The 25,000-nt window shown below is 28.5% G+C and overlaps 1 protein-coding gene across 3 annotated transcripts in view; it reads right to left on the bottom strand.

Annotated features, from left to right (window-relative positions):
* The window catches only part of LOC100201385 (serine-protein kinase ATM), a 131,654-nt gene that overhangs the window by 42,125 nt on the left and 64,529 nt on the right, over positions 1 to 25,000 (bottom strand). For all 3 annotated transcript variants that reach the window (XM_065813277.1, XM_065813275.1, XM_065813276.1), the window contains exons 32-42: positions 24,203 to 24,326; positions 23,543 to 24,106; positions 19,012 to 19,117; positions 18,772 to 18,918; positions 17,423 to 17,534; positions 17,078 to 17,213; positions 16,805 to 16,993; positions 16,576 to 16,720; positions 16,223 to 16,430; positions 15,813 to 16,066; positions 9,187 to 9,257 (exon numbers count right to left, since the gene is read on the bottom strand). In XM_065813277.1, the coding sequence (XP_065669349.1) occupies positions 9,187 to 9,257; positions 15,813 to 16,066; positions 16,223 to 16,430; positions 16,576 to 16,720; positions 16,805 to 16,993; positions 17,078 to 17,213; positions 17,423 to 17,534; positions 18,772 to 18,918; positions 19,012 to 19,117; positions 23,543 to 24,106; positions 24,203 to 24,326 (2,056 nt within the window). The remainder of the gene's footprint in view (positions 1 to 9,186; positions 9,258 to 15,812; positions 16,067 to 16,222; positions 16,431 to 16,575; positions 16,721 to 16,804; positions 16,994 to 17,077; positions 17,214 to 17,422; positions 17,535 to 18,771; positions 18,919 to 19,011; positions 19,118 to 23,542; positions 24,107 to 24,202; positions 24,327 to 25,000) is intronic.

The raw sequence follows: 25,000 nt of genomic DNA on the forward strand, positions 1-25,000 counted from the left end.
TTGAAAGGATACTATTCTCAGTCATAAGATAATTTATTTGTCTAACTTAGTTACATGCTTGAAATAAATAGTTTTAGTTTTAAATGACTTATTTAATGAATAATGATTAAAACAAAACGATAACCTCTGTCAATAACTTCTGATAAAAATTATAAGTTTTTCCTTTGTTTCTCAAGTTATTTTAAGTGAAATTTTATGATAAAAAGCCAGAAAACATAAAGCACAAGCAAATAGTTAATTTAAAAAAATGCTGAAGATACTGATAAAACTTGATTGCTAACCCACAATATAACTAAACACCTTCAACTTTTTAATTTTATTTATTGTATAGATAAATGCTTGTATATGTAAATGCAATCTTAGCCTATATACAGGGCGCAGAGAAATTTCTGTCCCACTTCTAAAAAATCATTGAACGCTTGTATTTCTTAGAGAATTTCATTTGCTTTTACTTTATCTTACTGGTTTTAATTGTTATTTACAAAATTTCTTACAATTTAAACTTTATTTTACAATTTAATTGCTATTTACTATGTATTTCAAAAATAATATTTGCTATTTTAGGAAAATGGATGCGAGAAAGAGACGGATCACAATCATTGAATTGTTGAAAGCTGGGAAAACCAACCCGCAAATTGTTTCTATGACGGGTTATCTGAAGCGAATGGTTAACAGGGCCATAAAACGATAGAAAGAGTTAGGAAATGAGATGGACCACCCTTGGAGCGGCCAACTGCAGTCACTCCAGTCAACCTCAACAAGGTCCGTTGCAAGATCTGCCGAAACCCTTTGCATTTAATGAGAAAGATGGCCATAGACTTGGGAATCAATGAAAAAAGTGTGCGAACAATTGTCCAAAAAAGCTTGGGTTACGTAGTTATTGAACCAATCGGGCCCACTTCTTGAGTGATCAAGCAAAAGCAAACAGAAAGCTACGTGCCAAGAAGATGTTGCGTCTGGTTGCTGGTGGTTGATTGAAGCGAGTGTTATTCATGAACAAGAAGATTTTTATGATTCAACCTATCCACAACTCTCAGAATCTTCGTCAACTTCTCAAGCGTGGTTTGAAAAACACTTTTGCGGCTAAATTGATGGTCAAAAGGCATTTCCGAAGTCAGTGATGGTATGGGCAGGCGTATGTGCTACAGGAAAGACCCTGCTCGTATTCATTAATCAAAATGTGAAAGCCAATGCCCAAGTTTATCAACAAAGCATTCTGAGAGATGTGGTGGAGCTGTGGGGCTCAAATCACTTTAGTCAGGCAGGATTTACGCTATAACAAGACCGAGCCCCGGCCCATGGAGCCGCATCAACAATCGCTCTCTGTAATCAACTCTTTCCGGTATTCTGGGGCAAGAATATTTAGCCAAGTAATTCACCAAACTTGAACCCCCTCAACTCCTCAATCTGGTCGATCTTGGAACAGAAGATCTCAGGCAAAAGATACACAAAAGTGAAGTCGGTTCTGAAGAAAGCTTGGGATGAAATTATATATATATATATATATATATATATATATATATATATATATATATATATATATATATATATATATAGCCTTGAACCGACTTCAAGGCTATATATATATATATATATATATATATATAGCCTTGAAGTCGGTTCTGAAGAAAGCTTGGGATGAAATTATATATATATATATATATATATATATATATATATATATATATATATATATATATATATATATATATATATATATATATACGCTTTGTTGTTACCATTATACTTATAATATATAATCTTTTGCTTCCATATTTTTTGTTGTTTTTATAAAAATAAGACATGAGCACTTTAGATTTAAAAAAAATAAGTAATGTAGCATGTCATACAATACTTTAATTTGTGATTCTTTTGTATTTAATATAAATTTTTATGTACTTTTATAGATATGGGAAAAGGTAGAGATCTGAGTTCAATAAAAAGAGGGAAAGTTGAGGCTTTATTAAAATTGGGGACTATGACACAGAGAGGTGGTAATCTGTAGGCTTGAGTCAAAAGGCAGTATATACAATAAAGCAGAGGCTATGGTATATTCTCATCCCCACAAAGTTTTACATCAGGGAGAAAGAAAATCATCACTCTATGTGCGAAAAGAATTCTTGTGTCCAAATGCTGCAAAGAATTAGAAATTGACCAGCAAACAGCTGTAGGATGTGTTGGAACAACGTCTCAAGAAAGTTTCAGTAAGCTGCATTTGTCGCCATCTCATCCAGGCTGGCTACACTGCCGGCCGACCACGCAAGAAACCATTGCTTAATGAAAGGCAGAAGGCTTGCCATTTACAGTGCAGTCAAGTTCAAAGAATGGGGTGAAGAAGACTGGAAAAAGCTAAGTAATTTTTAATGGAGTAAAACTCTTCTAGATATAATATTTGCTTATGGAGTTTAAATTATTAAACTTAAAATGAGCACATTGTTATATTATCCTTCACCAATTGATTATGGTGCAAATGATCATTCTAGCAGCCATCCTTTTCCCTTTTTAAGCAAATTTTATGACTTTTGTCTTCTTATTAATTTATGTTTGTGTTTTAGATTGTCATTGATAATGAGTCAACATTCTATGCCCTTGATTACAAGTGCCAGTAGGTTTGACATATTTCTGGAAAGGAATACTTACCCAACTGCCTAGTGAAAAGTGTGAAGCATCTGAAATCAGTGATGGTGTGGTCTATTTTTTCAATCCATGGAGTAGGAAAGCTGTATATAGTGGAGGGGGCAATGAGAAAGCAGCAGTATATCAAGGAAAAAAACTGCTACCCAAGCTGTTACTTCGGTTTCCATCAGGTGGAGCAATATTTCAACAAGAAGGTACCACCTCATCACACAGCCTGTTCTGTCAAGCAATATTTGCATTACAACACTGTCACAGTATTGGATTGAACAGCCTCATCACCAGACATTACTCCTATTAAAAATTTATAAGTAATTGTTAAGAGCAAAATTGCAACCAGATACCGAACAACAAGAGTGGCACTGATTGATGCACTAAAAGAGGTTTAAGTACATGATAAAAAAAATGGACTGATGATTAATTTCTGTAATGCTCAAGAGGTTTGAAGCACTTGTTAAAGCAAAAAGGGTTATACTAAGTACTGATGGAGGTTTATTTCTAATATTTTAAATAAAATAGTGAAATGTTCCTAATATTTTGAATGAAACTGCAAATTTCCATTCATTTTTTGTTTTTATTCATTTATTTTTCACGCCTCTCTCTCTCTCTCTCTCTCTCTCTCTCTCTCTCTCTCTCTCTCTCTCTCTCTCTCTCTCTCTCTCTCTCTATATATATATATATATATATATATTTATGTAAGTATATATATATATATATATATATATATATATATATATATATATATATATATATATATATATATATACACATATATACATATATCCATTTACTAGCCTGCTGCTGCAAAGAGTGAATAAAATTATTATTTAAGGTTGTTTATTTGTTTGTTTTTTTTTTGTTTTTTTTTAAATGTGGTTATTAAAGTGCTCCAAGAAGTACTTAGTCTTATCACAGGATAAGACTAAATACTTTTATAGCACCAGGGAAGAGCATTTAACTCTATCCTTACCAATGTCATTTATTAGGCTAGAGCCAGCATCGAACCTCTCATCTTTTGGTTCTGAGCCAGAACTTTAACCACTGCGCCACGGTTGCTATGTTTTACTGCATAGAAAGTGACATTTTTAAACTAAATATAAAAAGTGAATTTTTACAAGATTTTTTGATCATATTTTTTTTCTGATGTTTTTTATAAAGCGATTATTATTTTTGAAATTTAAATATAATGTCCCCTCATTTGAGAACCAATAAGACACTTTTAATAATATTATACTCATTGAGTGCCTCCAACATTAAGAGTCAAAATATTACACTTAAAAAATAAAAAAATTTAAATAAGTTAAATATTATGTCACCCTGATTAAATATTATGTCACCCAGATGCATTTTCATAAATATGTTCAAACAAATCATTGTCCTCAATGCTCAAAGTAGCCTGTCTACCTCTATCAAATAGGGTACTTCACTCCAAAAAATAAACTATTCAAAGCATATTAAAGAGTTGCGATGATTTGTTAATTTTCTTTGTTTCTCAGAAAGTAAATAACATTGTATTATATAGTTTTGTTGTATTAGAACAACCTGATATTATTAATTTAAATATAAAATTGGTATGTATTAACTCGGACTTGTTTTTGATACAGTTTCTTCAAATACAGGGATAAATATCAGTACCTATATAACTCTTGAACAGAAGTTTGGGATAAATCTTATAATGATAGCCTGTAAAGTAAAGGTTATATTTTGTCTCATAGTTTACATGTTCAATATCAATTTATTATTCCTGCAACAGAAAAAAAAAGCAATCTAGAAAATTGGCTTTTTAGTTGCATTTATCTAGGGAGAGTTGTTAGATGGAAAGTTGTTTGAGCATCGGAAATGACTCTACTTATGTAACACAATGCGCACCTGAACTTTTCAATCTTTTTTTAACATGGCAAAAAAAAAGTGAAGAAACAAGACAAGTAGACAATTGATCCAGTTTATCTTGAAATGCAGCATAAAGTTTGTCAAATGAAAGTCATAAATGATTGAACGAAAAGAGGCATTACTCGTATTGTGACATTCAACCATAACAAAAGATGAAGAGTATAATTATTTTCTACTTTATCTTGTAGACTTGCACAGGAAATAATTTCCAATATACATATATATATATATATATATATATATATATATATATATATATATATATATATATATATATATATATATATATTTACATATATATATATATATTTACATATATATATATATATATATATATATATATATATATATATATATATATATATATATATATATATATATATATATATTTACATATATATATATATATAAAATTAACTATATAGTTCTATAATATTGTTAGCTTTGAGAGTACGGAAGATAAAAAAGGATTCTTTTGACAATAAATTACTTTTAACTTTTGTTCAATACTTCTATTTGTTTAAAAGTTAAAGCCAGTAAATTAACTGCAAAACAAATATTTTTTAAATTACCACAAAAACACAAACTTAATTGACTTGACTTTTTTTTTTAATGTTTAATGTGTTTGTTTTTATCTTTTTAGTGATTTATACTGTTTTTATTTTTCAATTTTTTTATTTTAATTTTTTTTAGTGTACATACATCAACTGACAAATAGGTAGAACATGCGAGGAGTGCTGTTATATCGACTGACAAATTACACGACTCATTATATTCTTGTCACCATACATAGCATATATACATACATATTCATACATAAATCTTGATTCCACCATAAATTTATTATTCATAAGTTTTGATTCATAATAAATATACATAAGAATGTTTCTTTTGTTGTCACAACTATGAAATGACTTTTAAAAAAGAATAATAAATGCTGTAAAAATGCAAAATCCCCTATCATTTTGCAATTTTTTAGGCCTATTAGCTTCAAAATTTAAAATCAAATTATCTTTCTTTGATGTAATAGTTTGATTTCCAAATTTATATCTAAATGTTCTACTATATATGAGCTATCATCCCCAAAAGGGTTTTCTGAGGACATGAGTTTAGGGTTGATCATGGTTTGGGTACACAGTGGGGCATAAGAAAAGAAAAATTATATTGACATATAGAAAATGATTTATCTGGAAGAAATTTCGTTTAATAACTAGGTTCAGGTAGTTTAAAGACCAAAATGGACATTATTTGTTTAAAACCCAACATAGTCAGTTAGAGCTATACGAGGGTATTAATATGTTACACAAAATGAAAGAAATTGGCTATGTTTTGAATTTAAGCATTTAAAAAATTACACTAGTCTGCGTCAAAAATGTTCCTAGGGTTTTCTTAGGTGATTCTCAATGAAATTTGCCTTCTAAATCCGAATCTAGGATTCAAATTTCTCAATCAGGTCTAGTTTTTAAGATATAGACTTAGGGCTCTATACTGCATATAACAGCCGAGTGTCCATTTTATTGTAATTCCCAGGTGACAGTTGTCTAATAATATATCTATAAACAGTATCTAAAGTATATTTATAAAGTTTTATTTATCGTTTCTATTTTTTTACAGGCTAATATATGAGATAAATACAATTTATTTCATAAAAATGAATAGAAAATGTAATAACAGTCCCAACAAATTCTGCTATGTGTGTGGAAAGATAACTTTAGTGATTAGCAATGCACCATAAATACGTTAGTAAAGTCCCTTTACAGTGCATATTTTGGAATAAGGCTTGGCGATCAAGACAAAAGCTTTGCCCCACATATATGCTGCAAAGCCTGTGTCGTAGCCTTAAGGCGCTGGAATAAGGGCACAGCAAACTGTATGTCATTTGGTGTACCGATGGTATGGAGAGAAGGCAAGGACCATACTTCAGACTGCTATTTTGTATGACCAATCTTCAAGGTAATATAATTTCTTAAAAGAACAATATTTAACTAATCTAAATATTTTTTTTTAATACTCTAATGAAGTTTGAATTGTTTATAAAAATTATGTTGAAATTTAACAAAAAAATTCTTTAAATTGTCTAGAAAAGTGGATAAAAATCTGAAAATAAATATATGAATTTTTTCAGTTGTCAATAAGAAAAACAAACACGTCGTGGTCTACCCTGATATTCTTTCTGCTATTAAGCCAGTACCATATGGTCCAGGAGTTCCAGTTCCTTCTTCACTTGAGAAAGGCAAACTAGAAGAGGATATGGAAGGTGTAAAAGTGGAAGACACTGACATATCTGACATATGAGCAAACAACTAGCATGACTTTGCCAAGACTTCTTATTCAAAGGCAATTAAATGACTTGACCAGAGACTTTGGTTTTTCTAAAGAGAATACACATCTTGGTTCCCGTCTTAGTGAGAGCAATCTTCTCTCCAAAGAAATTACCTTCTATTGGTATAGAAACAGAGAAGAAAAGTTTCAAAAGTTATTTGAAGTTGATTCTTCTAGCGCATTGGCATATTGCAATGATGTAAAAGGCTTAATAGAGGCACTTGGCATTCCTCACTAACCAAGAGAATGGAGGCTCTTTATTGATTCCTCTAGCAGAAGCCTAAAAGCAGTACTCCTACACATTGGCAATAAAATGGCATTTGTACCTATTGGACATTCAGCTCAGTTGACAGAAAGCTACAAGAACATGAAAATATTGATTGATGCAATCAAGTACTCCAACCACAATTGGTTAATATGTGATGACCTTAAGGTAAAATACTTATTAAGTTTTCTTGTCAATATAAAGCTTTCCTTTGAAAATACTTTAGCACCTGTGGGTAATTTTTTAGTAAGAAATAGAAATATATTTTAACTTACTAAGATTTGATTTTTTATGAATAAATATTTTCTTTTCAGGTTGTGTGCTTTCTACTTGGGATGCAAGGGGGGTACACAATATATTCTTGCTTCTTATGCCTATGGGATAGTAGGCAAATAGTCTTCACTATAAGCAGAAAGACTGGCCATCTTGGGAGGCATTCACAATTGGTAGCTACAACGTGATAGCTGAACCACTAGTCCCTTCAGAAAATGCTTTACTTCCTCCTCTCCATATCAGACTTGGTCTGATGAAAATTTTTTTAAAAAAGCACCGAATAAAGAAGGCCAAGCTATAGTATAGGCCAAGTATCTATTGCAAAAGCTCCCACAGATCAGTGATACCGAGCTACATGCAGGTATATTTGACAGACCCAAAATTAGAACTCTGTTAAAGGACAAAGATTTTGATATCAAAATGGTAGGCATTGAACAAGATGCATGGCGAACATTTAGCACAGTAATTGAAGGATTTCTGGGAAATAAAAGAAGCTCTGAATATGTTTCACATGTCAATGAGCTTATGAAAGGCTTTGAAAAACTGGGAGCTCGCATGTCAATAAGAACGCATTTTCTCCAGTCACATCTTGACTATTTAACTGTAGAGGAACAGGGTGAAAAATACAGCGAGGAACAGGGTGAAAAATTCCACCAGAATATAAAAACCATGGAGACCAGATATCAAGGAGGTTGGGACATAAAAATGTTAGCTGACTATTGTTGGTGTCTTAAACGCAACGAACCAATAACTCTTCACAAACAAAAGGCATCAAGGACTTCTTTCCTCGGAAAATAGATTTTTTCTTTACAGTATTCGATTACTTAACAAGTTGTTTTTAAGTCTAAAATTAATAAAGGATTTAAATTGAATCTTTTTTCAGTTCACAAATAATTATTGCAATGTATTACATAACCAGGATGAAAATGAGAGATTTCTTGAAGATTATGTTTTTCTCAAAAAAAATAGGTGTGCTGTATTTCAATATCTGGACCTGATTGAGCAAAATGAATGTCATGTTCGGGTTTAGGAGGCCATTTCATTAGGAATTACATAAGAAGCCCCAAGGAACAGAAATTTTTTTTTCAAACGCAGCCCTGTGTTATTGATGATGTAATCATTTTCAATTGAAACTAGTAGATACCACAGCAGTTTTGAAAGATAAGATGAAAAATAACATGAAAGATAACTTGAAAGATAACTTATCAATTTCTTTTATTTAGTGTTTATTATTTGACACTATGTTTTATATAAACACTATATATAAAACTATGTACAACCTTTTGAACAAATAATTCAAGTAAGATATACTCATATTATACAAGATATATGTTAAATAAGATTATACACGATAAAAAAATTATAAAAACTTAACATTGATACACATTACATTACCCAACGGTGTAGCGTATGTGTCTATTGATGCTTTTAAGACAATTTTAAAATTTATAAATATACCAACATTTCAATGAGGCTTAACAACAATAATTAGTTTATATAACATATTTTAAATAAAAAAAATGGTTTTGATATATATATTTCCTGTTTAAATCTATAAGTAGATTGGTTTATTTCAGATGCACATTAATATAAAATAATAATCATATGATTATTATTTTATATAAATATCATTTGTTGTATTTTAAATACAACTAGACACAACTTTATTCTTATATCTATTTTAACTACATTCAAGATAGCGGTTAATTGAAGTCTGGTAATTAGTATGATAAAAGTGAAGAAGTATTCTAGTTTTATTTTCTTTAAATACTTAATTCAGAACAAAACACTTGTTTACTTACCTCTAAAACAATATTGAGATTATTTGAAGACATCGATTGCCTTGTATGCATGGATAGCAGATCACTAGTTACTAAAAGTAATTAAAATATATTTGTGTCATTGTATACTAACACAGGGTTTGTTATAAAGCTGACCATATTTTACTTCTATATCTATCTATATATATATACATATACATATGTATATTAATATATATATATATATATATATATATATATATATATATATATATATATATATACAGTATGCGACAAAATTATTCATACTACATCATAAAATATGTTGTAGCAAAAAAACAAAAAACAAATTGATTAAAATAATTTTAATTGAAATTTAAAAAATGTTTGTTGTAGCAAATATTAACAATATTAACTATAATATTTGAAAAATTAAAACTTGTTTTTAAAAAAAGTAAGAATTGTCTAAAAATTGAGATATTAGAAAGCGTCAAAAGTATTCATACCTCTCCAAGTTTTATTTAGTATATTCGAACTTTTTGTTTTATTGTTTAATTAATATTTAGTATGAAGTCCTTGTGCAGCAATAACTGCTTGCAAGCAACGAGGAATACTATCAACTAAGTTTTGTAAATAGTTTGGAGGAATATTATGCCAAGCTGCCTCCAATGCTAAAAAGAAGTTTTGTTTGTTGATACTGTGCTCATCCCTATTAACTTTCCCATCCAAATAATGCCACAAATTTTCAGTTGGATTGATATCTGGACTTTGCACAAGCCAATCCAACAATTCTATTTCCTTTTCTTCGAAATCTTTTTTGGTAATTTTACTGGTATGTTTCGGATCATTGTCTTGTTGGAAGGCAAATTGATCTGTTAATCCTAATTTATTGATGGAGGGCATAAGGTTGTTTCGCAAAATATTTACATATCCAGCTCCTGTTAATTTTTCTTCAATTTGAACTAAGTTACCAACTCCGTTATAACTAAAACAGCCCCAAACAAGTACATTACCACCTCCATGTTTGATGGTTGGTTTTATAGTATTTTGTCTAAGGGTTTTCTTTTCCCTTTCCATACATTTGGTCTTTATTTAGAATTCTTTAGTTCGAATTTACTTTCATCAGATTTTCATAAAACTGATTTCCAAAAACCTAGTGTCTTTGAAAAGTACTTTTTTGCATAAGCAAGGCGTTTAGTTTTATTTTTTCTCAAAATAAAGGGTTTTTCTTGTAACGCAGGATCCATAAAACTCTGCAGAGCGAAGTCTGTGTTGTATTTTTTGTTTAAAAATGTTCACATTTATTTCTTTTTAATAGCTCTGGCAGAAAAAACAGGCTCTCGCTTTACTTTTCGTACAATAAGCTTATCTTCTCGAGATGTTGTTTTTGGTGGACGGCCTGAATGTGCTTTATTTTGCACACTTTCAGTCTTTTTATATTTTTGTATTATTAATTGTATCGTTGCCTTGCTTTTATTATATTTTTCAGCAATTTTTCTATACCCAAAGCCTCTTTCATGATCATCAACAATCATTTGCTGTACATTGACACTAATTTTGTTGGTCTTGGGCAAATTTTACGTCTGTACTGGAGACAAACAAAATTTAATAACTTACCAGCAAAAACAATCAAAAAATAAACTTACAGCACTAAATAATTCAATAGGTATGAATACTCATGTCATATTTAAAATTGCACTTTTTATGTTATATACTAAATATAACCAAACATAATAACTTAACATCTTAATTATCACCACAGAATTATTCTTAATTATCATGTTTATACTTATTTTTTCATAGCAATAAAAAATAAACACGTCAGAGTATCTGTTCTTTAAGAACATTGAGCACTCTATTTGTAAAAATACACTAACATAATTTACATACATACATACATATATATATATATATATATATATATATATATATATATATATATATATATATATATATATATATATATATATATATATATACATACACACACACATATATATGTATATATGTATATATATATATTTTAATTTTATTTAGGTGCCCTAAGAAGTCATCACAGTCTTATCACAGAGCACCACGAATGAGCATTTAATTGGAAGTTCACGCCTCCTATTTAAACACTTGAATTTTTAATTTGTTAAAGGTATATGTAATACTCAGATTTTCAATAAAGCTATACTCAATCATTTTAAATATGTTTTTAATATAATTTATTTTTTACTAATTATAAAAAAAAAATTTGCTCAGGTTTTCCAATTAACTCAAAGATTGCTAAATTTTTAAACAAAAAACTATCTTTGTGAGCAAGTACATAATAAAAATATATTGCAAATAAATATATATATTTTGAACACATACTTGTTTTAATAATGCATAAAAACTGGTTTGTGAGTTATGAGGGGGTAAGGGGTATTCAATTTTGTGACACAACATTTTTTTTTTTAACTTTCAAATCTAGAAAATTTTTTTATTGATTAAAAAAAAGGCTAGCTTAAAGCATAAACCATCAATAGATGTACACTTGACTGCGGCTTTTCCAAATTAACATAAATTGGGATCGTAGATTCTGCTGCATTTACTGTTTATAAGTCAGAGATACAGCTAATGAAAAAATAATTAATAATGCAAATGTTTCACATCCGATACAAAAAGTGTGAATGTGATGCCAAGATGCAAAGGAGAGTGTCTCAACAAATTGAAATATTTGAAAGATTAAAAGATGCTGACAACCAAAAAGCAACAAAACAAGCTAGGAAACAACGTAAGCTTGACTTTAATGATTAGCAGCAGATAAATCAGTCAACAACAGCAACTCCAACAAAAACAATAGCAGTGAATCAAATCAAGTCAATAATGTTTTGAGAGAAGCTTCTGCAAGTCAAAATAGTGAATGATATCAGTGCAAAAATTCAAAATGCAAGTTTTGGCTTTGTCAAACATGCATTCCAAAGCGATATATAAAAGGCACCAAGTTTTATTGCACCAAAAAGTGCAGCACAAGTGGCAACTCAACTCAACCTCCAGAACCTCTTAAAGACCTTAACATCATCACATAAATTAAAAATATATATCTTTTTTAATTCTTATTATTGGTTGTTTTTTTAATTGTTATCATTGATCGCATTTTTTATCTAAGTATTCTTTAAATTACCCATCAAATTGCATATTTTTTCTCCCCTTATAAGAAGGTAGAATGAAATAGTTTGTTTTTCTAATTAAATAAAGTTTTAAAAAAAATCTTCTAAAAAAATTATTTGTTTTTTATATATTTAAATAACCCTCAAAATTCTCTAGAACTTAAAAAAAGAAAAAGAAATAAAAATCTTTTTTCCGTAAAAAAGAAGAATTAAAACTCTTAACCATTTCATTTGACCCAATTTTACTCTATATTTATCAAAAATTAAATATATCATGGAGATTATTTGTCTGTTAAGTCACTATTAACTAATTCAACTTTATAATCAACTATAGGAGTGTAAAAAAGAATGTATGTAAACTCCACCTTCCCCATACCTATTTAAGTGTAATTACATAAATTGACTTATCAGTCAATTTATGTAACTACACTGTGAATATGGAAATAACAGTCAATTTATGTATGCATTGATTACTATTCTGTGAAACTTTAAAAAATATAAATAATATATAAATATAATAAATAATAAATACAATTAAACAACAATAATAGTTAAAACATGTAAAACAACTTTCAAAAATCAAAAAAAGTTGTTTTCTAAAAGAGAGTTGACCCCTCACCCTTGTTTGCTGTGACTAAATATGTGTATATTCAATAATCCGTGTATTTACACCATTATATGACTACTTGGTTTTTTTTTGGGCTTATTATTTGTATTATATCATTTGTACAAATAATGACTTTCAAAGTAATATTAAATGATAATAATTAACATTTATATATATATATATATATATATATTAAAATGTATTCATAGATAACTAAAAGTAGCTAAATAAATTTAAAAAATTATCGTATTTAAGATCTTAAAGAAAACTTAGGGAGGAGGAGGAGCGGTATTGCAAAATTTGAAAAATATCAAGTATTAGCATATTTTTGTTCACTTAGTTTCTATGAACAAACATCAACAAAAAAAATAAATTATTTTATATTTAAAAAAAACTGGAAGCAAAATATTAATTTTAATACATTTATAAATTTATATTTATTTTTTACATTGTACACACACATAACAACACTCAACATTGTACATGCACATAACAACATTTTTACAATGTACATGCATTTTTTTTTTTTTTTAAGCATCTTCGCTTCCAACAAGGCTGCAAGCAACCAGCAATTAAAGTTGGAAGTTATTGGAAGAGAAAAGATGAAAATTGTAGAACAAGATTGACATATATAATAACGATTGACAGACAATTTAAAGGATTGCAAATTATATGAATTAGGAAAGCAAGATGAAGGAAATGAATTCCAAAGAACTGATGTTTGAGGAAGAAATCTAGACAAATAAGAGTTTTTAGAGCACTTAGGAACAGTCACAGAAAAAAGATGAGACTTAATTGAATGATGAGTAACACAAGAATGAATTTTAGTAGATGGCACAAGAGATGCTAGTTCTTTAGAGCAGTGCCCATTATAGCATTTGTAGAAAAGAGAAAGAGAAGCAACATTACAATAATGTGATAATGGTTGGAAGTTGGCTGCAAGAGCAGGTCCAACTATGTTTACAATGCATTTTTGCACCTTGTCTAAAAGAGAAAGAGCATCATTAGAAGATCCGCCCCAGATATGGCAACAGTATTCCATACAAGGCCGAATTTGAGATTTACAGAGATAGAGAATGGAATCCGAAGTAAAAAAGTGTCGAGCTCGATAAAGAGATGCAACCTTAGCAGATGCTAATTTTGCAACAGATTTTATATATGGTTTCCAAGAAAGATTGGAAGTAAGAGTTAATCCTAGAAGATATAGAGTGGATGACTCATCGAGTACATTATATATAGGAAGATCTAAATTATTGCGATAACGATTGGCTGAAAAAAATTGAGTTTTATCTGAATTAAAGTTCACCAGCCACTGTGAGCCCCATGCTGTAGCAGAAGTGAGATCCTTTTCAAGCTCAAATGTCCCTTCCAAGCAATCAGAGAGTGTTGGCTTCTTATCATGATAAGAATAAATGGTAGTATCATCAGCAAACAATGCCACCTTAGATGTGAGAGTACCTGGAAGATCATTAATGTAAATTAAAAAGAGTATAGGGCCAAGGATAGAACCTTGAGGAACCCCAGAGTTACAGAGTAAGAAGAAGAGTGCTGTCCATCGAAGACAACTTTTATACTACTATTGGAAAGGAAGGATTCAATAACTTAAAGATACACCATAAGAAGAAAGGTTATGGAGAAGACCAGCATGCCAAACTTTATCAAAAGCTTTAGAAATGTCAAGAGCAATGGCCTTAACCTCTCCACCTTTATCTAATGCACGGTAAAACCTATCGGTTCTTACTGTTAGCAAATCAGCTGTTGAAGGAGAAGATTGAAATCCATGTTAATAGTCAGAAAGTAAGTTATTAGATTCAAGATAAGAAATTAAGTGTTTGTTAATTAAAGATTCAAAAACCTTGCTTATATTAGGAAAAAGACTAATGGGACGGTAATTAGACGAATCAGATTGCTCTCCAGAATTTTTAAAAATAAGGATAACAGATGCTGCTTTCCAGCAGGCTGGAAAACAAGACTCTGATAAGCACTTGTTGAATAGTTTTGAGAGTATAGATGACAGCTCCAAAAAACACTTCTGCAAAACTATAACAGTTATGCTGTCGGGACCACAAGCTGTAGAAGAGCCTAAGCAGGAAATCACTTTAAATACAGAAGTTGGAGTGATACGAATGTCAAACAATGGATCAACCTGTTTGTTGGCAATATCAGGTAGAACGCAACTAGTGGAATCAAGAAATGATACTGATGAAAAGTTCTTAGCAAACAATTCAGCTTTGTCTTTAGGCGAGGTGACAAAGTCTGAACCATACAAGAAAGGTGGAATTAAAGATTTGCCTTTATTATTAATACTTTTACAGATTCTCCAGAAGTCACGAAAGCCTAATTTTTGTGATGAAATATGAGATTTCATGACCTGAGAATAGCAGGCTTTGGTGTTAGACAAAACCTTTTTACAATGGTTTCTAGCAGTAATAAGCAGACGCCTGTTTTCTGGAGAATTGTTTTGCTGATAGATATGGAAGTAACAGTTTCGATTGGCAATCGCAGCAGCACAATGTGAGGAAAACCATGGAGGAGAGTGAGGCTTGACCTGGAATTGTTGAGAGGGAACAAAAGATTCCATGCCAGCCTGAATCCACGAAGTTATGTAAGAAGCACATTTGTTGACAGGAAGACGAAAGATTTCTACCCAAGGGCCATCACGAAGAAAATGTAAGAGGTACAATGATAGGGGGATTTAGATGATGAAGAAGAATGAGATATTAGTTTTAGAGAGAGCAACTGTGATCAGAAGTACATATGGGTGAACATTTCTACATTGCACACGCACATATCAACATTTCTACATTGTTTTGAGTTTTTGAGTTAAACAAGTTTTGCTGTAATAAACTGCGATAATTTAAAAAAATAAAAATGTAAGACAATAAAAATATGAAAAGAAGAAAAAACATAAGCAAAATCCGTACATAGAGCTTTATTAAATTCTTGCTCATGCTGGTATGTTTGTATTCTTGTATGTGGTAAAGAGATGCTACCAGCACCAACTCCATAAACTGCATCTACATCACCAATATTTGTGTATATTTCATAAAGTAGTTTTTGACAGGAACCATCAAGCACATCATTAGAAAATCCTGTAAGTCCTTGTATATGAAAATCCTGACTTGAAAAATTTGATTCTTCACTTGTATTAGCTTGAGTATCCAAACTGAACAATTTTCTGAATAAAAATTTAAAAAATTTGATTAATGCTAAGCAAAACTTCTTTTCTAGCAAAAGTTATTTTGTATAAAAAAATATAATATAAACCTTAAAAGTTAGCATTCTGTAAAAGTAAAGAACTACATAATTTTGTGACCTTTAGTCACCTTTTCACCTTAAATCATCAGCCCAGATTTCCATAAAAAGTGCAGCAGTGAAGTATTCTGAACAGCGCAGTGCTGCCTGAGAAAGCTCAAAGTAATTAAAATCCATCCAAAAATTGTTGTCCCATGATGTAACAGGTCGCCCGATTACAAACGGAACATCCAAACATCGCAAGTATGTTGTAAGGGATATTAACTCCATCATTTTATCTTTTGCTTCTAAACACATTTATAATATATAAAAAAATATGTTAACTACAATGAAATTTGATCTGTTAAAAAAATTATTCAAAATAAAATTGGAAGATATAAAAAACTAAAAACTTAAAAGTTCTAAAACATTAAAAAAGTTTAAACATCATACCATTAAGATGTTTGTAGCTGTCATTCATCGAAATAAAATCAGTAACCCATGATGAAAACACTTTGCTAAATACTAATCTATAGGCCTCATCAGCAATAAGAATATTATGTACAATGTATGGTAACACCAATTTTGCAAACCTTGTCTAGACATGCAAAAAATATCATAAGAACGGTTTTGTTAAAAAAAAACAAGTATTTAATGAAAAATCATTATTAATGTTTTTTACTTTTTGTTGGCATAATGGCAGGATATCGGTAAATATATTATTCTTAACTATTCCTGACGATAACAATAATGTAATGAGTCTTTTTATCCAGCTGTCGCATGTTTCATTTGAGTAAATTTTTAGTTTTTGTAAGCTCATGTGCAACAAATCTAGTGAAATAGGTGCTATCTTTGGTCTTAATAATAAATACTGAAAAAATAAATTAAAAATAGCAAGATTAAAAACAGCAAAAAGAACTTTTCAACTCACTTATTTTTTCATGATAACCATTACCTTATTTTTTTTCATGATGAAAGGTGTCATGTATGACAAAAAAAAACATTTTCTGAATAACTTTAACAAATCTTTAATTTCTTCTGCTTGTAAAACTCGCTCAAGACAAGTATATGCTATGTGTGCTATTTTTACACTAAAATCACAAAAATTTATTTATAAGCGTAAAGCCATTATGTAAATATAGAATATAATCAAATATAAATATAGTATATAAATAAGTAATATAATTATATAAAGATAATATATAAATAAGTATAAGATATAAATGTTATGTAACTAACTATATAAATACAAGATTACTAAGTATATTAATATAATAATTTTTTTCTCAAATTTTAATACCTGTTATCAATACATGAATTTACAATTTCTTTTAGAATAATGTGAAGCTGAACAACAAAAGGATTTTCTAACATGATACTTTTGAGTTCGTCGTTATGCATGCAACCTTCATCTAAAAGAATAAAATTTTAACAATTTTTCCAAACAAATTGTAATCTAATTAGTCACAAATAACAAGATGAAAAAGAGTGCAAAAAAGTGCATTAAAAAAAAGTCCTAAAAAATAAAATCTTATCATAAGCACAAAACAAACTTGATAAATTGCATTTAGTGTTTTTAACTCAAAATAAAATTATTTCTACTTTACTTTTAATAATTAGTAATTTCTTTTTTTTAATAATTTCATATGATATTTCTTTTAATATGGCTAAAAAGAAGACTAAACTTGTTGATTCCTTTACTGGGTTGCTATACTTTTAGAATTATTGTTTTAAAAAATAAAATAAAACCATATTTAATAACTTCTTTAGTTCCAATTTACTCACTTATTTATTATCTATGAACAGGTTCATAGATGTGAAAACATGAAGAAAATAAATAGGTCTTTTTATTGTCTTCATGCTTTCATACAAATTTAATAAAAAAAATGTGTGTGTGTGTGTATATATAAAATCCTATATATATACACATATATATATATATATACATATTTTATAAATAAAACTAAATATTTTTTACAACTATAAGTTTCATGTTAAATGCAATCTGGTAAAAGATGTGAAAAAATATTTCTAACGCATTTTTTTCTTGTACAGAATTATTTTTTCTCCTGGAAAAATATTTTTGTACATGAGAAAAATCTAATCTTTTGGTTTGTGGTTATCCGGCAAAAATTTGTTCTCATGGCGACACTTAAATATTACTTCGCTTTTTTTGTTTAATAATTCTTTGGAATTTTTATACAATAAAATTATAAAACATCATATATCATTTAAACTGATGGTTGAAATGTAATGTTATGGGGTGGTATGGCATGGAACAACATGGATAAACTTGAATTTATTTACGAAACTATAAATGTTAATTTGTATAATAATATATTGAACAGAAATTTAATTCTTCTGCTAAACACTTTGATTTTTCTCTAAAGATTGCAATATAATTAAGATAAAGATTGCAAATATAATTTATTAAGATAAGCCAACTTATTATTCGAATAGATTACCAATCATATCTTAGATAATTTTACTAGAAATTTTTTTTTTCAATGATTAAAAAATTTATTTACGAAAATTTAAAAACTTAACAAAAACCTGGTTTATGGTTAACTTTAAAAACATTGGTTTTTAAATATAAACTACCAGTTTTTCTTAGCTTTGATCTTTATACTTAAAACAAAAAATAGAAACCTTGTTCAACAGATTGCATCAATGGAGATAAAATACCAGGGCCTACTGACCCCAAGCAATCTACAGCTAAAATCTGAGAAGCTGTTGAACCTGAGATACAAATTTCTTTTAAACAATCAACAAGAACCAAAAGATTGCCATCTTGAGCTGAAAATAAAGATAATACTGCTTTAAATACTACTCAGTTAAATATTCAAATTTAAATATTATACTTAAATAAGTTTAAAAAAATTATTTTACTTAATGAAGACACATTTTTATCCAAATATGTTTTAAGGTTCGAAAGTGTTTGGTCAGGATTAATATAGCTGAAGTCTTTTAAAGTCTTGATCATTCTTCTAAAATCCTGAAGACAACATATATATATATATATACAACCCTCGAAATCAGAAATATTAAGCTCGGCAATAAATTGCTGACCTCAAACTGTAAGAGGTTGGCCCAAAATAATTTAACACAATTGGATTAACATAAAACATAGAAACGAGGTCGGCGATTTTTTGCCGACCTCAAACAATTTTAGGTCTGCATTGCAGAATGCCAATATATATATATGTATGTATGTATGTATGTATGTATGTATGTATGTATGTATGTATGTATGTATGTATGTATGTATGTATGTATATATATATATATATATATATATATATATATATATATATATATATGTATATATATCATCGGTTGACAAGTAAAACTCATTAAGTACAGTTTTATGGGAAATTGACTTTTATACTCTATGATGCCCAAATATTAACAACATACTGCAAGAAAAAGACACTAAGTGCATAAATCAAAAAAATACTACTATTTCGGATTGATTTACGCACTTAGTGACTTTTTCTTGCAATATCTTGTTAATGTTTGGGCATCATAGTGTATAAAAGTCAATTTCCCATAAAACTGTATTAATGAGTTTTACTTGTCAACCGACACTGTCAGTTTCTCCTTTAGCAGGATCAACTGAAAATTAAAGTCCAAGTTGGATAAGAATATATATATATATATATATATATATATATATATATATATATATATATATATATATATATATATATAGATAGATATAAAAGAAAAATCTAAAAGACTTGCTTCTTGACATCAAAAAGGAAGTCTAGTCAACCATCAAAGGAAGTGATCAACCCATTGCCATTCAAACAATACTTGAATACTCTTGATATTGATTAGGTGTCTGACCTAAGGTGTCTGACCAAATTATTGGGGTTGTTTTTTGATACAAAATCCAGTAACACTAACAAAAATAAAGGTGTCTACGCAATACTATTTTCTATGCCCTCGGTACACTAGTTCCTAGGTTAATGTGCAGACATCACATCAATGAAAGGCATGTGGGTCATGTGGTGAAAAAATATTTTGTATCTTTGTGAGCTTCAGGTATTTTTTTTAGGAGTTGAGTTATCAAACTTCTAATTTAAACAGCATGAAGCTCATCTTGAAACAGCCTGGAACTCATCATGAAACAGCCCGGAACTCATCATGAAACAGCCTGGAGCTTATCATGAAACAACCTAGAGCTCATCATGAAACAAGATATACTGCTGACTGTACATAAGAAATAAACTAACAAAATAACAGATTGATGTTTACATAAATAGAGCAGATCGATGTTTACATGAATAGAACAAATTGATGTTTTTTTATTTAAAATATTAGTTTTAAAAGATAACGTTACCGAGTAAGAAAAGAAAGCAACTTACATAAAAATAAAATAAAAGACTTACATAAAAATAACATAAAACTGTATAAATTATTTATAGGTATTTATATAATGCATTAAGAAACAATTTAACTAGCACACACATCTTTTTGCTACAAAAATTGTGTAAATTTTTTGTATAACACACATCATTCCCTTTTAAATTCTATGCAACCAGCCCACGCCACACCATGAAAAACTGCCCCAAAAAAACAAATTACCAACACCATGTTTTATGGTCTTTATAAAATACTGAGAAGAGTGGGTTGTTGATAATAAACATATTGTTTTCCGTCGGATCCAAAGCAATAAAACTTAGACCCATCAATCAAAGCATAATTTCTTATGAATGTACTGTTTTGCAAACTTCAAATGACTGACAAAATTATATTTTAAGATCAATGGTTTTTGTTGAACAACCTTTCCAAATAGCTTGCTTTGATTAAGGCAACTTTAAATAGTGTTTTTTTCGTGCAAAATGATTCAGCTCAGTAATACAGACAAAACTGAAAACTGAATTAAGACCAACATGTTAAACATGCTTATATCTTATAATATCTCGGAGTTAAGAAATCTGGTTAAAAAGAAGCCTGAAAATTAATTAAAACTATTTCTATATCAAAATTGAAAGTCTTTGTCAATAAACAGTCCTACTTTGTGTTTTTGCTATTGGAGATCTCCATGAAGGAACTTCTGCACTGGAAAGAAAAAGGCATCGAAACTTGTGAAAATGAGAAAGTTTCCCTGATAATGTGTGTAAGAACACTTGCCGTTATAAATAGACAGTGTTCAGGATACTCTTCAGGTATTTTATTATATAACATGAAATATAAAAGAAATTTTAGTAATTATTAATAATAATGGTTATTGATGTATGTATGATGTACATTTTATAAGTTTACTTATAATTTAGGTAATACAGAGGAACAGGCAGAAGATTTCAAGAACATGACAAAAAAAAAATCTTAAAACTATTTAGTTTATAATATTGGTTTATATTTGTCAATTCATTAGAGAAAACTCTAGAACATGATAATGAATATGTGGTTTGCAATTAATATGTTTAAGAGTAAATGTGGCCTAAATGCAAATATATGTGAATTATTGCATTATATAAATTTAAATAAAAAGGAAAGGAAGTTTTTATTTAGTGAAGAGTGTTTAACTTAAAGAAAAGATCCTAATTTCTTGTTGTGTAGTTGGATTGGGAAATCTACAATAATATATCGTATTATTATTATAATATAAATTATTATAGTTTAATATTATAATTTGGTTTGTTTTGTTGAAAGTAAATGTTAAACTTAATTTCTAAATTTATAATTTTCAATACATTAAAATAAAGTTAAGCGATCGATTTAATGTTTAATATTGACATTTTAAAAATTAGTTGCTTAAATGTTTATTTGGTTGCATTTAAAAATAAATTCCCTCTAAAAGAAATTATTTTGTAAAGAAATTTCACTACAAGCAATTTTAATTGTTTGATATGCACAATTGATTTTTTGTTTTTTTGTTTTGGTAACAATGGAGATCTTAATAATATGAATAAAATTAATTTTATGTATACATGTGTGTATGTGAATATTATGTATATATGTGTGTAATTTCATAAAGGCAGAGATATTTTTTTGTAATATTGCCGTAGACAGGAACTCTTTTTAATATGCTAGTAGCAATATGACCATGTTTGCATAAATGTTGCATTAAACTTTTCTTTTATTTTCTCAATATGTTTATGATGTTATGCTTGAAATATGTTCATATGGTTGAAATTTTAATTTTTTTTCTAATCTTTTTTTCATTCATCTTTGATAGACAAATATATGGTTTGTTAACTATACATTTATAAATTGCATAAGACATGTATTTTTTCAACTTCAGGCAGTGTTCTTTTACTGAGTTTTTCTTAAATTTTCCTTGCTAAAAAAATTAAAAAGTTGGTTAAGGTGTTTCAATTCTCAAGGATTTTGAAACAACTCGTTGCTAATAGAAATTTGCTTATTTGAGATGGAAGGTTGGATTTGGCATAGATGTAAAGTGGATGAAGTAATATTCATAGTTATATCTTTCATCTTTTTTTATCAATATTAAATGTTTTATTTGTTTAGGTTTACAAGTGTTTATAAAAAATTTTATTGATGTTATCAACAAATTTCTTAAGTTACTTTAATTTTACAAAATAAAAGTACTGATAACTAACACAAAATTGCATACAGGAAAATCACTTTTTAAATATTTTAATTAATTTTACATATACTGATTTTGAAAATGAATATTCATTCATTTTTAAAATCACTATATGTAAACTCAATTATATAAAATCAATTAAATAAGCCATGATAAAAATAAATGAATGAGTCATGATTATCAATGATAAAAATGAATATGCCATGATTACAACTAATAAAAATAAGCCGTAATTATCACTGATAAAAATGAGTCAACTTACTTAAAACTACTTAAAATATTCAACAGAAAATAGCAGAAAAAACCCCTCAAAATGCAGTATAAAATGCATTGGAAAAACTTTATGACAAAAATGGTTTTCTACAAAAATGGTCTCACACAAAAATGCGAAAAACAGATGGTTATTTACATCTGAATTCTAAACAAGATTTTCTAACTATTTATGTAGACAGCATATATAATTTAATAAAAAAAAAGAAAAGAAAAATAGGTACGCATAATATGCTGATGATGATGTCATACTGTAATAAAAATAGGCAGGAGCAAGTTACATATACTTATTTTAAAGCAGAGTTTGAGCAGGCAGAATCAAAATCAAAACATTTGACAAAACATTTTACAATTTTTCCCTTGACTAGGAAAAAAAAAGCTTTAAAATTATGTCATCCTGGGTTTCAAAAGAAATAAAACTATGCAGAACTAAAAATTAATCCTTTTTATTAAAAATCTTGAATAAAAATTATTCATTCAAAAACCATAAAAAAATTATTTTAATAAAGAAAAAAAAAGGATTAGGATTGCAGCAAAAACTAAAAAAAAAAAAAATTAATTCTTTCTTATGATAAAAAAAAAGTAACTTACATGATGGATATCCAATCGATCTACATGGCTTTTAATATCAATTAGCTTGTTGTTAAGTATATAAAACTGCTGCAAATCTGAAAACCTATCCAATGATAAAAAAGCATTGCGGAGATCATCATTATTATTGCGGAGATCATCATTATTATTGCGGAGATCATCATTACAATCTAGGAGTAAGTAGTGGAGTAGTTTTAATGCAAATTTTGCTTTAGGTATACATAGATCTGATGAAAAATATTGAAGTTTATTCACTAATAGCTGCATGTGCAAGGCAATTTCTTTTGAAACAAACAAATGCTTTTCCATACATTTACAAAGCATTTTAAGAATTTTTAAACCAATAATAGAAATTCTTTCATTTGAAAATTCAACAAAAGTTAAGCTTCTGTACAACAGTTCACGAACTAAACTTTTTCCACAAACTTCTTCTAAATCTTTCAAATTTTCTAACAAAAAATATGCAAAACAGTAATAGGAGCGAATGCATGACAACTTGTTTAATTCCTCCTTAGATTTCATTGCATGGAGAGCGATAGACACTAAAATACTCAGAACAGAAGCCTAAACAGAATAATAACTTTTGTTTGATTTTTTATGCAAAACACAACACTAATATAAAAAAAAATACAAATTTTACAAACAAGTTGAAATGCATACAGGCAATTTTAAGAAAATGCTTATAGGTTCCTTTTTTGTTCCATAACAACTAGCCATATAAGAAATGACCATCTTTACTGCATTTGAAGAAAAGGTTGGATAAAAAAAACATGGATCACCAACTCTAAACAAATTGACAAAAAACATTTTGAATAAAGTAGATGAAAGTATATTTTCATTCTATTATTTGTTCAAATTGCTAATCACTATATATAATTGCTGAACTTAATGCTACTGCTGTTACTCATTTGTGCGCATTTAACACAGAGTTTTTTAAAGAAGATTTAGCATGCTTGGCCTTTTAATATTTCTCTTTATATTTTCGACCACGCGATGAGTTATTCTTAAATCTTTATAATCTGTTAATATCTAAAGTAAGTCTAGTAAAAAGTTTGAAAACTTTGCTTCACCAGCTTAATCAATATTAAGATCGAAAACTTTTTAATTTGATGACTTATGTAGTAATGGATAAACCTTATGTTATTTTTAAATTAGTATAGTAACTGTTAAAGTCAGGTAATTTACTAAATTCATGTATTTTAATAATAACATAATTCAAGTCCTTTGTCAATTGTATTTTAAGTACATTAATCTGTAATTTTTATTTTTAAAAATTAGACGGCGGCAACTCTAGAAGATGAATCTTGATAAAGTTGGTGTTTATCTCCAAAACCCTTGCATCTCACACGTTCAACTCTGTTGCATGTTCAAGAGCAAGATCGTTTAATGCCTTATTTTATAGAAATTAAAGAAAATCTATTTGCTTTTATAATATAAAAAACCAGGTTGTTTGATCAT

This window comes from Hydra vulgaris, chromosome 12 (assembly GCF_038396675.1).
Source record: "Hydra vulgaris chromosome 12, alternate assembly HydraT2T_AEP".
Taxonomy (NCBI): Eukaryota; Metazoa; Cnidaria; class Hydrozoa; order Anthoathecata; family Hydridae; genus Hydra; species Hydra vulgaris.